Raw genomic sequence first — 18,104 nt, forward strand, 5'->3', positions numbered from 1 at the left:
TTAATAATGCGCCCAATGACAGTCTTTATCTATATAGTTTTACAGTACCCTGGCAGGAATTTACGCTTTACCATATAGTTTTCATATCGAGTAACTTAAAGTTTACGAATTTTCTATATTTGGTTGATATAATATATTTACGTAAAAAATAGAAGAAGATTACTGACTCCCATTATATTTTAAGTTAACTTGTTAATTAGTGTTTATTATGCGAGTTTACACGCATCCACTGTTCATGATTTAGTATTTTAGTTCCAAAAACGCTCATGAGGCGCTGTTCAAATTTCCATACAATAATTTACTTAAGGCGGTGCAATATACGGCGGATTAAGAATTTTTTTAGATTTTTTTTTTTATAAGATTATAAGAAAATAAACATCACATTATTCCACAATATGTTATCGTTACTTTGGCTGTTTATCATTTTTTATAATGCAGATATTGTTTCATCATTTTAATTTGCAATGAACGCTATTAGATAAACAACGTAATAAGGAACATTTTGGTCGATTAAAATTTTCAAAAACACCCAACATTGTATTTTTAAAGCAATTATTCGTAAATCTTTACATATTCCCACCCATAATGTACGCAGCAAATGTATGGAACGAATGATCAAGACCGTTTGCTTAAGGGCCCTTAAACAAAACAATTACGTTAACGATACGATAACAAGTGAATCCGTGCTAGGGGTATAGGTCAAGACCGCTATAGGTACATGGTATTGTAGTCGACCCATTTACTCACATAGTTATTTTGACACAAATTCGTTTTTCATCGGTCGATATTCGTGTGGTACTCTAAACCCAGGATGTAAGATTGTATGAAATCAATATAATGTTTTTTATAAAATATCTATACAGATAATTTTTGTGCCGACCTGACGTATTAGACATCGCTGATGTTTCTATTGTTTTTTGGTTTATCTATTTGTTCAAATCAAATTTATTTATTTTGCTAAAAACTTGGTTACAGATTATGATGTTAAACAATGTGTATTATGTGGTTACAAGTTTTACCGAACAACGACAGAAGAAGCACTAGACATATTCAAAATATCACTGAAACCATTTTTCTAAATGGGTGGAAATTCGGAGGTGTTTATGGGAGAACCACCAGTGGGGACTTGTCTTATTTGGAATCCATTTTAGTCCTTCGTTCAAAAGGTGGTACTTGCTACGTGCTTACATTAGTTTTTCAAACAATTTTGAGAATGGTGAGATTAACGTGGATGATAATTAGTTATTGTATCGTCATCGACTTTTTTGTGCACTAGCTTCAATACTGAAACTATAACTTTCTTTAGAAAAAATCCGTTTTCAAAAGAAGCATTTAAAATACAGCGAAGTAGGTACTAGGGCAAGCTAGCTTTCAAATCGTTTATTATTTTTTGTTGTTATTAAATTGCGGAGGCTGAGAAAAGCAAGTGACTTTAGGCCGAACATAAAGTTTTGTTGGAGTTAGAGGTAGCTGTGCCTTAAATCTAGCTAGATTGAACACATTTGGACATTGATAAGGGAGGTTCCAAAACGATTTGATTTCTTAAGTCTGCAAGAGCATAAAGGAATTTGGCTAAATCTTATTCCAATTCTACGTTATAAGAAAACTTAATTTACGTTTTCGCAATTGTAAAATGTAGTTTAGATAAATTTTCATTTATTTAACTACGATTTTTTTAAAAGAGTAACTTAAATAGTTTTAACATTATTCTATTAAAATCTGCAGAAATAACTTACGCAATGAATTTCCCATTAAATTTGTTTTTAAATGCTTGGGCCTGCACTGAACACGCGGACGACTGCGGACTCACAATAGAAATATCATATTTAATTGCTTTTAATATATTGTGATGCAACTTAGGGATCCGCAAGAATGCAAGTAATCCGCAGCCAAATAACTCAAAAGATTTTATCAACAATAAAAATATGACTAGGTCTGATATTTACATCCGACATAGATTAGTTTTATTCTACTAGGTATTCGTGTCATAAAGAAAGGAAGAGTACATAAGGTCGGTAACGATGTTGCCACTATATTGTTTTGGGTATTCCCATGTTCATAGCTCTGTGGATCCTGCATTGGGGTGTAGGGTCCACAAGTGCGTGTACTATCAGGAAGCTTAAGTTTTCCTTTAGTCAACGCCGACAGGTAGCTGCTAATGCGAAACTGGTACCTCTCGGCTTAACGACAACGGGAACCCAAGGGAATATAGATGGGAGGAGCAGGAGAAGGTGGGGGAAAGAAATACTTGTTGTCACTATTAGGGACCAAGACTTGACACAAGTTTAATTTAGCTACATGTGGCTTCCATGCGTATTCACAAAATCCAATTGTTTCAGCCTGGATTAATTTAAAAGCATTTTTTCCTGTTATTTAGAAAATTGAATGAGATAGGCATATACTCAATGGCGATGACAGTTCTACGTACTAAACATTTTTCTTTAGAAGAGATATTTACACCTTTACCGTGACGTAACGTGCCACAAAACCTCGGTCGGCTAATAGTGTGCTTCCAAATTCCGAGGAGTAATCATTAGAGAACTATGTACATACGGAACACTGATTAATCAAGCTCACGCCATCTTGTCCAGCCTTTTCTATATGACGTCACTGTATTTCTACCGACGACGTGTATAAATTATTTTATCTAAATGTTTGTTTTCACGCTGCAATATATACCGCAACAACAAGTACACTTATAAATAATATATGATACGCAGGTAATATTGGAAAGTTTAAAAGAAACTAAATAAATTACCTAATTTCGTAACTCATTGCCCTCGAGGTCCGTGGGCCCGTGTGACACCGGCGTCGACACGCAGGCCCGTACGCATGTGGTCTCATTTAAAATGATCGAGTTTTGATTATTTAAGATATGCGATAAAGCGTTTGCCGAATGGGCTTGAGGGGTTTCGTGTAATCGGCAAATAAAATAATATAGGTACAGATAAATGTTCAAATTTTATGTTGGAAGAATAAGTCACTACATACATATTAATTATCAAAGCTTTCGTTATTTCGCGCTCTCTCGCGCGTAAACACAGTTTGCCAAAATGGCTTTGATATGCCCTTACTAGATTTTTCCAGTGGCCCGAAAAATATTTTTTAGTTATTTTTATGATGAATCCGTCGCGAAGAGAAAATAATCCTGTGGTTTGAAGTATTTTCTCTAAAATCTTGGTGCTTTCTAAAATCTATCAATCCTTGTAAATTACCTCCTTGATTTATACTTTCAGCATATGACGTTGTTTCAGGCCGAAACTATAATTTTAGGACAATACTCAACGGCGACAGGACTTGGTCTGTAATCAAGTGGCGTCGATAGTTACTTGGACGTAGTGTTGCCCAAATTCAGTCTTGGTCTTGCAGTCTTGGTCTTGTTCTTGCGTTTTGCAAGACCAAGACCAAGAACAAGTCTGCGTATTTTAAAGACCAAGACCAAGACTGACCGTGCAAGACTTGAGCAAGAACAAGACATAGCCTGCAAGACTCTTGCGTCTTGCAGCTAGGACTTAGCGCTATTTCACTGAGTAGATAGGTGTAACAGTTCGGTGTATAGGTAGGTACGCTTAGGAATTCTATGAGACGCAAAAACTGTATCAAAGAATATGAAAAACTGGACCTATGCGCATTACGACTAATACCATAAACATAGCGAATAAAAAAATATCTATTAAAATCAAACTGAGTGCATGCATAGCTATGTTTTAACCATCGGCACTTTGATAATGCGGCATCAAAGGTTTTGTACTTACTTCTCAAAGAAATTTGCCGCTTTTCGGAAGTACATGGTTATGATACACGCGCCGGCGGCTTCTTTTGAAATCTAAAACAATCGTTGCCGCCACGCCGAAATCATAACATTTGACACTATTTGATTGCCGCCATAGGGCGTAGGTATACTCATGCAAAATAATTTCGAATTTTAAGAGTACCTACAGGTGTTCCAAGAATAAATAAGTTTCAGAGTGCTTAGAATGAAATGAATACATTATACTGATCACGCAAGTAGTATTATGATTGGGATAAAATGGTAAGGATAGCCCGACTAGAAATTTAAAAGTGAAAATACAGTCAAGTTATTGTAATTAATTTGTTTTTACATGTTTTAGCAAATGTAAGCTTATAAATCATAAATGTTTATTAAGAAACAGTTACTTCCATGGAAAACGACATATAGGTCAGTTGATTTTTCGAATTTCTTATCAAATCTTCAGTTATTTATTAATCTGCTTGATCTTTACTATGGCTATGTTAATTCAAGCTCACAATGTTCCAATTCTAATACGTTTTTCTAAGATTTAAAGTAAACTTTAATAAATAGTAATAGACTAATAGGTAATACAAGACTTGCAAGACTCTTGCTGCAAGACCAAGACCAAGACCAAGACTGGGGCGCAAGACCAAGACCAAGACCAAGATCAGGTGTATTGGCGCAAGACCAAGACCAAGACTGGCTAAGTCTCGTCTTGTTCTTGCATTTGGGCAACACTACTTGGACGTACCAACCAAAGGAATTTAAAAGACTAGTAGTTACGGGTGGGTACTTATTTGGCACATTAATTAATGTTTTAAAAAACTACTGGCATCTTTTACAGCAATTCAAAACGATACCGACAAAAAAATATACTGCCGTCGGTGTAGTCGCTTCGTCAGAACGCCACGTTCCATGAATTGACCTGAACTATTCTGGATAACATTTTTATCTCCGACTGTACATTTATTTTGTTATATAATTTAACTTTCCATCACATCATACTGATTACGGTTAATAGGGTTTTGTAATATACGATAATGATTAGTAATTAGTAAATGACGTAGTGGTACCTACTTCAAAACTAATACGAGCCGCATCCACGATTATCAACGGTCGTTCAGCATAAAGAAGGCAAAAGATTAAATCGAATGGTATAATATCAGCCCTGTATTATATAAGATCAGTCGGGGTAAGTGCGCCATAAAATTATCATAGCTGGATTCAATGCAAAATAATTTCTTTTTGTGCTGACTTAAGAATGTAATTTTATTAATTTAAGAATATTTGGTATTTTGTGATAACGACCTATAGCCATTCAAGGAAATCAGACAATAATTTAATAATATTTTGCTCAAAGTAAAAAAGATGGTAGTAGGCGCACTTGCTCCGAAATGGGGTAAGTGCGCCTGTGTAAAACGTCAATATTAAACATTATAAAGAAAACACTCATTTTAGTCCATAGAAAATAAGTTTTACCCGCATTGCTCTTGGATAATTTTTATAACTCAATATTATAACAAACTATGGCTGTCAAATCAAATTCGGGGCAAGTGCGCCATATATTTGTAAATCAGGGCTTCAAAACATTTTACCCATTTTTTTGCTATATTTAGGTATTAATATTAGAGTTTTATGTGCGGGTATGTTGTTATATGAAGAAATGGTAGCTTTAATACGAAATGTATTTTATTTCTAAAAACTAAAAAATATATACAATTATGTAGGAATTAACATTTTGAATGCGTTATAACTTAAAACTTAGAATTTGGCCTTATAACATTTCTTCTTTTGTAAAACGAACCATTTAAAACAAACAAATATCCGATGAATTAACTAATTTACCCTTTTATTCAAGTCGGCACAAAACAAAATACCTTGAGTACAAAAATGATGCTGTTACATTTTAATAATAATAAGTCATATTAGTAAAACTTATTCTTAAAAAAGGTGGTAATATATGTGGTTTAGGGGTAAGTGCGCCATACGACTATTAACTGTGGCGCACTGCCCTACCTCGATATTTGAGGTGCATTTTTTCGCATTGCTAAAAACCTTTATTTTAGTATATATAGATAAAATTCGGGCAGGAAGTTAAAAATAAAAGATTTAAACTATGTACTCACCTTACTGGTTTACAGAAATATGTTAAATATCTTGAAATATTTGATGTTATCTTTCACGGGTCATCTCTGTTTACAGGTCTAAATGACACTTAAAATAAAATGGCGAATAAATCGTATTAAAATGAACAGAGCCCTTTGTGTTTTTAGTGGAACTGCATTTCAGTTAGACGCATAGATATAAGATTGCGATAATTGTATAACATCAATAGTTTTCGATTTTTTTAGGGCAGGTGCACTTACCCCGTCGGCGCACTTGCCCCACCTGACCTTATACTGTCCCACTGCTGGGCACGGGCCTCCTCTACTGCTGAGAGGGATTAGGCCTTAGTCCCATCACGCTGTAGTGTGGATTGGTAGACTTCATACACCCTCAAAATTCCTATAGGAACCTGCGGACATTCGTCTCGGCAGTCCGTTCCACACCAAACTAGGCTGTCGCCGCTAACTAATCTGATGGTAAGTGATCAGTAATGCTGGTGATCAATGAAGTCTCATAGTGCCAGTGCTATTACGGCATGCGGTTCATCGCTTTTAGATGGGGCGTATTAGGATTATGTTTTTGAAAATCGCCATGATAGAAATGCATTTTAATTACTTATCTATAAAAAATGATTTTCATATAACCCCCAAAAATAACTTCTAAACTATTACTTTTGTTTTCGGAGAAAAAATTTACTACGAATTATTAATACGAATTATACTTCGAATTATAGTGCCGTGCCTGTCCATAAAAAATGGCAACATCACGCCGACAGTTAATTATGGATTTTACTGAATATTGAATATTGGCAGCCGCTTGAGGCAACTTAAACCCCTCAATTAAGCGAATTGTTCGTTTTGTTATTAAAAAAATACTTGTATAATTTAGATTGCCTGCGGCTTTGCCCGCGTAAAAAAATATCTGGAAAAATTTTCCAGAGATAAAGTCACCTATAGCCCTTAGTAGTAATGTAGCTTCCAAGCGAAAATAAAAATTCAAAATTGGTTAAGTAGTTAGAGATTAATACGTTTAAAAAAAAAACTCTTCAGCTTTATATATTCGTATAGGTTATCATCAAGTGTCATCACACACGCACTCAACCATTCTCTCTCCGAAGGGATAGCTAGAGGCTAGTGCACCCACTTTCATCATGTATATTCGGAATAAACAGAACGAATCCCATGGTAATGGTGAGGGCCGTCGGCATATCGAGTATAAATTACAGACTCCGGGCTGATACTGAGCAGAAGAACCCAATATCGATTTACTCAACTCGGGATTCGAACTGGAGGTCTCCGAGCGAAATTCACTAGTAACTATGCTTAGAGGAAGTCAATAACAAGATAAGGCCCATATTCATACACGTTATTTATTTAAGGACGGAGCATTGATGTGATAATAAGTCTGCTTCTTCGTGCTGACGGCATGGCAGCCTTTGCAGTGCGTAGAGATTGGGTCGTTGCGATTGGCTAATATTGAGATACTATTTGAATCTATTTGGCTGTCAGATAAACAAAGCTGAACAAACAGCAAGCCGTCCTATAAAAAAGCTGAGAAACAGACTTATTATCACAGCAATGCTCCGTCCTTAGATAAATAACGATATTCGCTACGAGAAATATTTAAAGAAGCAAATATAATGACAGTAGCATCACAATTCATTTTCGCTAACTTAGTGTATGTCCATAAAAATATAGAAAATTTTCCAAAAGTTAGCGATATCCATAGTTTAAATACTAGAAACAAAATAAATTACTTAATCACAAAACAAGGCTCCAAAAGATCAGCAAGTCTTTTAAGGGTTACTGTATACATTTTTGTAACAAAGTTCCCCCTGAGATCAAATCCTTAAATATTGCGAAATTCGAAGCCACTATTAAGCGCAAGTTGTGTAATAAAGCTTATTACAAGATCTCAGAATACCTTGAGGATATAAATGCCTGGGACTAGGCATTTTTGTGTGATTATCTTTTGAATCATGTCACTTGATCGAGATATATATATATTTTTCTTTCTCTTTATTTGTAATATAACTGTAAGCGGCTTGGGTATGAATTACTCTCTAACTGTCTGTACCTGCGGCGGCGTCGTGTGACGGGTCGGCCACTTCCCTACAATATGGTTGAGGAGGCCGATGGCTGGCACATGCGTCATACTCGTGAACGGGTGCTGCTTGTGTGGACTGTTCTGCCCATTTCGCTTACATTTCTAATTTCTAATTGCTAAAGGTGCTGGGAGGCAATAATTATAAGGATAATAGAGAAATTTCATGATTCCTGAGAGGGTTGTGCAGTCATATAAAAATTTATATTAATTTATTCCTTATTTCACGAGCCTATAAGTGAACTGCTCTAAACTTTTCTTTTTCTCCTCACTTTATCATGTACTGCAGTCTTTACCCTAAACTGATTGAAAAGAGCAACACCAGAGTTTCTTGCACGTTCTTCTCTGGTGAAAACTGCTTTCCGAACTGGTGGTAGAGTTAATATTGACGGAATCTAAATAATGTATAACATTTTACTGATTCAAATAAATCATTTCATTTCAACGTCTATGAATAAGGGGGATAGTGTTTGAGCACCTTTGCATAGATAGCATATAACGGCCAAAGATAAGTTAGACACACGATCATAAAAACAAATTTAAATAAATTTGTATTTATTAATATTAAAACATAAGCTTTGTTAGAATATGTTACATTTAAGTATTTAAAAATGTAATAAATAACAATATAAACACCATTTTGAAATATTATAGCTTAGTAAGTACTTGATATCTGTGGCTCACTAGTGCGATTATTAACCGCTGTTAATTCAGTGCGTTATCAGCTTACGATTAGGTTTCATAATTCGTTTCCTTAACTACAATTCAATACTCGAAATAACTTATTTACACACAAAAAAACCTCTTTGCACGTATATGTTTTTCCGCTCTTTTTGCACAATTTACCACATCAGATTACTTCTTATTTACTCGCCTTGTACGGCGACTAGGAAACTGCTTTATGTATTGTCATAGTTTTAAAAAAAACATATTTAAAAAAACTATTTCTTATACTACAGGCGGACCTTTTACTCATACCACATTCCACAGCAGTATGTTACATAAATTAAACAATTTTTTACCTTTTCCTCTTAGGAAAAGAATCAACATCCAACAAACCAGCTTTAATGAGATCTTTGATATTCTGTTTCAATAATTGTTTATTATTTTTCACTACCCGATTGCGGTTACTATGTTGCGGAACAGACGGGGATGGCTCGAGGGGTCTATGTGGGTCTTCTGTGAGTAATTTCCTCAGAAAATCCTTGCTGTCCACTCTATCGTACAAATTTGCTGCGAATTTGAAATGACCTACAATCTTGACAGCGAGCCGGGGGTACACCGCCACGGTGCAATTCCTATTGTGTTCAAAAGTGTCTTGAATGCACATGAAAGTGTCCACCCTCAAGGCCTTGCAGGCGCGGGAGGCGACGAGCGTTTTATACAAGTCGAAGCCTTGCGGAATGTTTTTGAGGCAGCTAAATGACTTCCGCTTGAGTCGAAACCCAATGTAAGGCGAGATCATATCGTCAGTGTAATTGAATGTACTGTAATACTTGAAGAAGTCTCCCAGTAGTTCGTAGATTTTGGCTTCACACTCTGATGGATGTTGATACTTTTCATTAAATGCCGTGTTCCAACCATTAACCATGTGCTTCGGAACGCCCTTTTGCAACACAGAAATAGCTGGCAGTATACCTTTCAGTTGTAAAAAGAAAACGACTAGCATTGTCAAAGCATAGTTGGGCATTAGATTTGTTCCAGTAAAATCATATACCTTGGACCAATATTTCACTAGTATTGCTAGCTTAATCGCCCTATCGTCTAAATGCAGTAAGTACGCCAGGAGTTCACTATTCCTCACTCCTGCAGGGCCAGAGAAACTGATGTCTGTATTGCAATTTGTTGGCAAGTGGAGTAGCTTCACAATGGGTACTTTGGCGGCAGTGATTGCGAACACCTTTCTGAACAGATGAGGACTACGTTTGAATATTTCTCTAGCCTTAATCACACAGTCTTTTGGAGGCTGACTAGTTCCAGTGTCTATGTAACAGTCTATGTCGCTTGTCTTTATTCCCAAGCCGATGACTATCGAACCAAATGCGTGGATTAAGCAATCTGGAAATAAAGTTAAATTAGGAATTAGAGCCAACGTAAATAAATAAATGAAATAAACTTAGACCATGGGGTGCAGACATATTGAAATCAGTTTCTTAATATACATTGGGTGCATCGCTCGCGCCGCATGTGCGACGCAATAGAGAAGCGAAGAGAAAAGAAACACCAGAAGGAGATCTAGAATTCTCAGAATTTCCACAACGTCTGACTGCAGGCCTGTCAAGTTTATTTAGTAAAGTAAAAACGTTGATTGTCATAGGATATAACCACATGCAAGTTATTAATTATTATGTGTCCAAACATGTGATCATCACAAGTATATGCTTGCAATAATTATGTACGAGTCTTGACTCCAAGTGGACAAGAAACTTTCTATCTATATGTGATTGAACAAGAAGATGTGCACACCAAAATGTGATGCTAGATTGGATGTGTTTGTAACACCATTTAAGGAATAAGGGGCTACTAAAGGTTTGGAGTTTAAAAAAATAATAATTTTTAGAGCACAACCTGATGTATTAGATAGTCAACTATCATATAGTGAAGCTCTGTTCTATTTTCATAACCAAATTACCAATTGTTTAATAATTTATGGAAAATGGAGAAAGATTATCGCTCAATATTCAGCACAACTATACTGGCCTGCCTAGTTGGTATAATTAAATAGATATTAGAAGAAAAAATGTACCTCGCCAAATGGGTCTCAGTTGATGCGTCAGATCATCTAACAGAGTTGTGAGATTTTGCACTTGCCATCGTGTCAGCCTTATCGTTTGTAGTATTCTGTTGAATTGAGTATCAAAATCTCCATCATAGCATAATTTAGATGCATCCAAAATATCTAAAAAATTAAGCCAAATCTTTAGTTTGATTAGATGTATAAGCAGCGTGCCAACTGTTGTGGAATTGCAGCCTGCGCAGTAACTTATCATTGTTAGTTACAGAATATATATTGGTAACAAACAATTTGTAAATTACTAGTTTTGGGTGGTGTTGCTTCTGCTTGTGAGTATATTATATATTTTCCATCATACTTGCAACTAAATACTTGTCTCCTGATTTACTTGTGAGTTGAATGCGATAAAGTTATTAAAATTATTTAACAAATAGGAAACTGATACAAAATTCAACTGCTGGACAGCCTAAGGTAATATTAACCATGGTTCATTATTTTATTTAATAAACTGCTATTAATAAAAAGAGGCTTGAAAACAACAGCGGATAAAATGATCTTGTAATATTTCAGGTACCTACACATTCTCATTTCTAAATTAAACTAATTACAGAATCCTAAAATTACAACTTGTGAAATATTATTATGCAATATTTAATTACACCAGGTATAGGAAAAGATTTTCACAATAAATTTATGGATAATCGAGACCATACAGCTTAAGAATCATTTTTTCATCTTAATTTAATAGAAATCCTAATATAACCTTCCTTCAACAAAAATCTCACATGGTTTAGAAAAACATAGTTCCTCGGGCCTTGTATCCTTTCATAAATCCCACAAGTTTATAAATTCAGATTATAGATGACTTATTAAAGCTTAGATGAAAACATACCCATATTCTATCTTTTAATAATGCTTATGTTTATAAAAAGCCATACGCACTGATTCACATCAAATGTTTTAAGTTTCAATAACCTCCTGTGCAGGTCCGCTTATGTGGAAATAAATTACATATAATTTATTATATTAGTAAATATTTTCTGCATACCTGCTGAACCCATTTCTGGAAAAAACAGTCTTATTTATTTTTTATTTTGTACGCTCTACGTTTCGTTACATGAATTGTCAAGTAAGAAAATTGTTTTGACAAGACTGTCATTTGAAAGGGACAACTGTGTATCACAGTTACCAGATTAAAATTATAAAAATACAGCGTTCCAATTTCGAATTATACAATAAAAAAATTACATACAATGATACAACACAAACAAAATAAATAAAAGAAAGTTTCATTCATTCATTACACAATAAATTATCCTTTAAATGCCGACTAATTGCTGGCTATGGTATCGTTTTTCATTTGCGGTCGGTCTCAATATCTTATTGACAGATTACAAATAATCAGGTTAGATTTCAACAGGCCGGCATATTATGTTGCCTGTAGAGGGGTAATCATCTTTCGTCAGTCGATATTCTATTGGACCCCACTCCACTTACCATGAGATGCAGTGGAGTAACTTTGTCGTGTCCGCATAAAAAGAAATGCACTCATAGAGTACGTTTAATATAGAGGCCAGACTCCAACACAAAAGCTTAATAGTCGTCATATTTTGTTTAGTCTTATGTAGTATATTACTTACTCTACGTAGTATAAAGAGAGATTAAAAGCAGTATATCTCTAATTGACGAGGACATGGTGGTAACTGGTAAACTATGTCACAAACATAATTATACATGATACTATATAAAACAAGATTAGGTGAATTTTGCGATGCAGTTAGCCCGCCGAGTAAACCGATTTATCTATATTAACAGGAGATCAGGTTAAGGCTCTTACCCGACCCTACAGCTTTGAACAATTCGTTTCTACTCCTACGAGAGGGCGCGCCAGTTAAAGATAATTTGCAGTCTAAAAAAAAATTAGAGCGCCGTATTGATGTGGTAAAACCGCGTTGGAGGCGCTGCACTGCATGAAGTTATTTTGTGTTCATAAAAGTTATATCAGTTCCATTGTTTTTAGAATAGAAAATAGTGTAAAAATTACTTATTATTGCTGTGACCAAATACGTACTATAATATCGAAACATCAGCCAAGATTTATCGTTCATCTCCACATCCTTACATTACCAGACAATTTCTTTCACTACACCACGGGGTAAATAGGATAAAAAATCAAACAATAGTGTAAGTTCGAATTAAAATTCTACAAATTATAAATCGTCATATGATTCAGCTTAACAGTATTATTTTGTATTCACTATAACTAATAAATCGATTTTTACATTACGTAAAGAAATGTCATTTAGTGTCAGATGAGGGCGGGGAGGGGGAACCTTTGCGGTTATCCGTCGAGGAGGGGGTAGTGGGGGAAGGTGTAGTGGGGGATTGCGTAGTGGGGGACGCCTCTCGGTCCTCGGACTCTTTGCGAGCTTCACCTGAGCTGGGCGAGTCGTCGTCGGAGTCTAGAGACTCATTCGGGTCAGACTCCTGTAAGTCATTCTTATCTTTGTCTATGCCGGATCCATATTGTACTCTCAACTGATGCATGAACCAGCTCTGTGTAATGGTAAGGAAGAATTTACCAAATTCTCGATAATCTTCCCCTTCTCCGGAGAGCCAGCGCAGCGACAACACTACACTGCGCGGCTCGTGACTGAACGTCAACACTAATTGAAACATAATGTTCAAATCAATTTGGTCGATGTTCAATATCTCTTCGGTGATGCGCTCCTGTCTCTGCTGGAAGTTCAAGTTCATGATTGAGTACAGTTTATTCAACTGTTTCCTTTTCCATATTGCTTTTGTCAGCAAGCCAGAATATTTCTCCTTCTCCTTCATGGTGTCTGGATTCACTTTCTCTTCTACTTTACCGAGCTTGATCTTCAACATTTTTTCGAATATTGTGAATATCATATCTCTGGCGACCGTCTTCCAGTCGGGGCTGTCGATCGCCGAGATGATCCGCGGGAACAGATTTACTCTAAACTCGGGTTGCGACTTGTTGCGTATTAGCTTCGGTTTCTGTAGAAGAATTATTTTTAGGAATTCAGCATAGTTATTATTCTTATCTTCTTCGAATGCGGTGGCGGTGAATTTGAAGTATTCCTTGAGGTCGCCGGCCAGCCGCATCGTGATGGCGGACGCGACATTGTGACTCTGCTCGAACGGATCCTGAACGCACATGGGCGTGTTGAGTCGCAAAGGCAACACATTACCCTGCAACACGTTACAGCGGTACCGGTCGAACTCGTTTGGTAACGCATAAAGGTCTTGGAACACCATTTTCTTTATTGGGAAACCCAAGTATGGACAGACAATAAGCTCGTCAAAGTTAAACAGAGAATAATATTTGAAGAATCCTCCCAGCAGTTCCGCTATGTTGGCTCTGTTCTTGGTTGGAGGAAAGAATTCTTTCTTGCACATGAACCCAGTGTTCCAGAAGTCCACTATGTAGTCGTTGGCGGAATCTCTCTGCAACCACACCACGGACGGCAGTATGGCCACGTGCGGCTGTTGAAAGTAGAATATGATCATCATGGTGAGCGCGTAGTTTGTCAGTTTACCGGTACCAGTGAGATCGTGAACTTTCGCCCAATATTTGATGAAGACTGCCATCGGTATAAGTCTCGGGTCTGAATGCAGCAGGAACGCTATGAGCTTGCTGTTCTGAGCCCCGAGAGGCGTTTTGAATGTGAGATCACAGTATGTTGCAGTGGGTACATGGTAGAATTTCACTATGGGTGTGTTGGCCCTGGGTATGGAGAGTATCTCGGTGAAGGTGTTGGGATGTTGTTGAAGAAGCCGCTTGGCCTTAGTGACGAAATTCGCGTTGGGATGTCGGAACTGCGGCGGCACGTTCACGTAGCAGTCGGCATCGCTAGACTTGATGCCGAGACCCGTCGTTATTGATCCGAAGGGGAATGCTGTGCAACCTGAAACACAAATCGTTTGTTAAAGTTGACTAGTACCTGCTGCCCGGGTCTCCGGTCCTAAACAAGTCGAGAAAATATAATCTTACGATAACGCTTCCGCTCGGAATCGTCTTTTGAAGACGGTAACGATATGCAACGTAACTACAACCCACGCCATAGTCCATAGCTGGGACCAGCTTGTGGATATGGTTTCAAAAAGGCCTACATAATTCGGTTAACTAGCGAGGAGTAATCATCTCTCGTCATTCAACACTATCTGCACCCAACTCCTATCATCAGGTGCCATTTGCCGTGCCTATTTAAAAATAAAATAATAAAATCTCACCAGGCCAGAGTGTCTGCATAACCCGCTCCACGTCGACGTAGAGCCTGCTGAGCGCCGCTACCTGCTCTTGATTGAAACGCACCGCCCCCAGCGTGTTGTCCAGCTGTTGGTGAAAGTCACCGGACAAGTCCAACTTGACCGGGTCTATTGTTGGAACTGTAAAACAAAATATTCTAAGTATAGCAATGAGTTAGAACTTTGTCTTGAGTGTAAAATGTACAGTGAGTGTTTTCATTATTTTTATTTATGTGTGAGATTTTTTTTATTCTTTCTGCTTGTATGTGTTGCGCTCTTGAGCTGTCTAATATCTGTCGCTTCTTCACTCTAAACTATAATATACTGTGCTCATACCTTCTGCTTAAGTGTACTTTCTGTGTTCTGAGTCTGAAACTATAAATAGCAAACTGTAAAGTGTATTTCTCCGTGTGGTATTTATTTTAATAAGAAGTTTGTGAACTTTTATGTTATAATCTTTTGGTGTATTGTTCTTTATAAAGAAAAAGATGTACATTGACAGAATACATCAAGTTCTCGATGAAATGGTTTTTCCTTGCGTAATTAATAATTAGAATTAAAATATTACATTCTTACACCATGACACAGATGAAATAGCAGTGCCTTATGTTTTCACTGGACCTATGTTATTGGTGACCTTTGCATTACTATATTTCCAATTCCGTTACTGTGTATCATCGGCTGATAAGGTATGTCAAGTCTTCCCATTCCCATCCAGGCCTACTACTATTTATACATATATTACAGCGACCATAGCCAAGAAGTGTTTGTACTATCATTAACATTATGTACAACAATGTAATAACGGTACAATTATCCATAGGATATGTCACTCCTATATATGTTTTCTGTTTTCTATAAGCGTTGCCGATTGTAGAAAAGCATCTTGGTTACGGTTCGGGTAGTAGATATGAAAACGAACCTTTCCGCTTCTGTTTCCTTTTCTTGTAGTAATCATTCTTCATGGCCTGCCTGCCCTCTTCGAGCAGGATCTTCTCGTTGTAGGGTCGCACGGTGACGAAGGATCCGTAGATAGTCTTGGTCTTGTTGAACTCTAGCGCCGCGGCCGCCTCCGCCGCCGTGGGGTACGTCAGGATCGAACACTTCGTGTTTACCAAGTTCACCTTCACGTTGCCGATTTTGGCGAAGATTCGCAGCAGATCTTGCGGCTGTGTGTATACTGGATAGTCTATAGAGAAAATGTAATAATAAAATGTAAATAATTGTAGTATTCATAGTCCTAATTTTATACATATGCAATATCTTGTAGTTAGTCAATGTGTAGCATGCGTGCCACGAGATGTCAATAATACCCTACATCTCAAGCAACAAACAGATAATGTTTATTACACTTTTTTGTAGTGCTTTAGTCAGGGTGCATTCAATAAGAAGCCTGCAGTGTGCTTAATCCGGAGGCCGTCGAGAGATAAGTCTTGCACTAATCAAACATGTTATCTTAATAGTACTGACCATAAGATCTAATGTAGTCAGGTTTCTAGGATAAAACCAAGTAGACAGCTGTACTGACCACTAACGATAACTCTGTTGGAGTCAGGCGTGCCGGGTACGTTTTTCGGGATGCTGGCTTCCGGGCGCGGGAACCGCGGCTTGATGCGGTGCCGCGGCGATTGACCCCCTCCGCCCCCTCCGCCGCCAGTCGACGGGCCTGGGGTGGCTGCGACCGCGCCGGGGGACCCGGGGCGCCCGCGCACCGCCCCTGAGGATGCCGCAGCGTCTGACCGCCGGCCCGGAGACGCAGGGACCTCTGCCCGCCGGCCTGGAGACGCAGGAACGTCTGCCCGCCTGCCCGGGGACGCAGGGACATCTGCACGCCGGGCCGGAGACGCGGGGGCTATCGCGACAGTGGAGGGTGGAGCGGGGCGGGGGGGCGGGGGCGGGGCCGGGCGAGCGCGGGGCGGCCGCACTCGACGAAGCCGCGCCCGAACACGATTCCATTGCTCATGGGTATAGAAGTTCACCTGTATCAACATTATGATGTCTCATTCAATTAAATGACGCAATGAACTACTCGCATTATAATATTAATTATGTATATAACTTAATATAATAACAATACACAACTTTCGCCGCACTCGTCACCTTGAGACATTCATTATTTCATATTTTATTTGATAAGTTTACTGCTCAATGCTCATCACAATTTTTAATCATGCACAAAGCTGAAATATTTCCCTAACACTGTATTAGCTCAATATTTATTTTGAATCTACATTTACTAATAAATGTACGCCACCAGTCACCACTGCCCCAATAAAACAGTAATATACATACACACATTCACAAAAAATATAAAAAAAAATACATTTAGAGTTAGCACAAGTTGATATTCTAACATGTAACTGGATAATAAATTGAACTAAATGTAATTTCTATTTTATAGTCACCATTCACCATTAATGACCACAAATTGCTAACATCATATCAAAAAAAAAACTCATTCACAAATTTCACTTTTTCAATATTAATTGTTGTTTTCATATTATACATTAACAAATGAGACAATCTAGCCATTACAAATGTACGTAAAAAAATAGATTAAGGGACTACACCTTCACCTTGTGTAATGCATATTGCTGTTTTGTGGAAAAATTTATAATATTTTGAAAGTTAATACTATTAACTTTGGATGTAGATATATTACTAGTAACTGATAAACTAATGCAATATTGTATGAAGGTTTCCTGTAACACTTTTTCTTTATTTTCCAAGAGTCCTATTTCTATTTATGACATTCTTTCTGCTGAGTTTCCTGCTTTATAAATATTTATTGATTAGAGATTTCCTCCAAAAAATATAAAATTTCTTTCTAAATTTATAAAACTTAACAATCATTACGTAAAATTTACATGCGATTATTTATTTATCGCACCTTATACGCTTAACCTATTGTCTATTTATTTGAACAGCCTTTTATTATCATACTAACTTTTTTTCTTTAATTTATCAGTATCGTTTTCTAACACAATATTATTATCCCCACCGATTCTTATGCAGAAATTTAGTTATTAATATCAATGCTTGTTGTTACTGCTGATTTTTTTGTCTACTTAGTAGAAAGTTTTTAATTGGAATAAAATTTTAACATCACTCTCCTCAACATTGTCAAAATCACTA

At 37.1% G+C, this 18,104-nt stretch overlaps 2 protein-coding genes across 2 annotated transcripts; both read right to left on the reverse strand.

The window, feature by feature from the left end:
• Window positions 1-8,791: 8,791 nt before the first annotated feature.
• LOC119192574 (terminal uridylyltransferase Tailor-like) lies at window positions 8,792-11,848 on the reverse strand (the record flags this gene model as incomplete). Its single annotated transcript, XM_037446389.1, is given in 3 exon segments — window positions 8,792-10,021; window positions 10,710-10,862; window positions 11,746-11,848. Coding segments are annotated over 3 exon segments (1,206 nt in total). The 3' UTR covers window positions 8,792-8,981.
• A 1,034-nt stretch (window positions 11,849-12,882) lies between these two features.
• LOC119192573 lies at window positions 12,883-16,975 on the reverse strand. The gene is made up of 4 exons (XM_037446388.1): window positions 16,498-16,975; window positions 15,892-16,158; window positions 14,955-15,110; window positions 12,883-14,629 (listed from the first exon to the last, which is right to left on the reverse strand). Exons 1-4 carry the CDS (start codon window positions 16,958-16,960, stop codon window positions 12,996-12,998), a joined length of 2,520 nt encoding a protein of 839 aa, XP_037302285.1. The 5' UTR covers window positions 16,961-16,975; the 3' UTR covers window positions 12,883-12,995.
• Window positions 16,976-18,104: the final 1,129 nt, after the last annotated feature.

This window comes from Manduca sexta, unplaced genomic scaffold (genome assembly GCF_014839805.1).
Source record: "Manduca sexta isolate Smith_Timp_Sample1 unplaced genomic scaffold, JHU_Msex_v1.0 HiC_scaffold_2943, whole genome shotgun sequence".
NCBI classification, from domain to species: Eukaryota; Metazoa; Arthropoda; class Insecta; order Lepidoptera; family Sphingidae; genus Manduca; species Manduca sexta.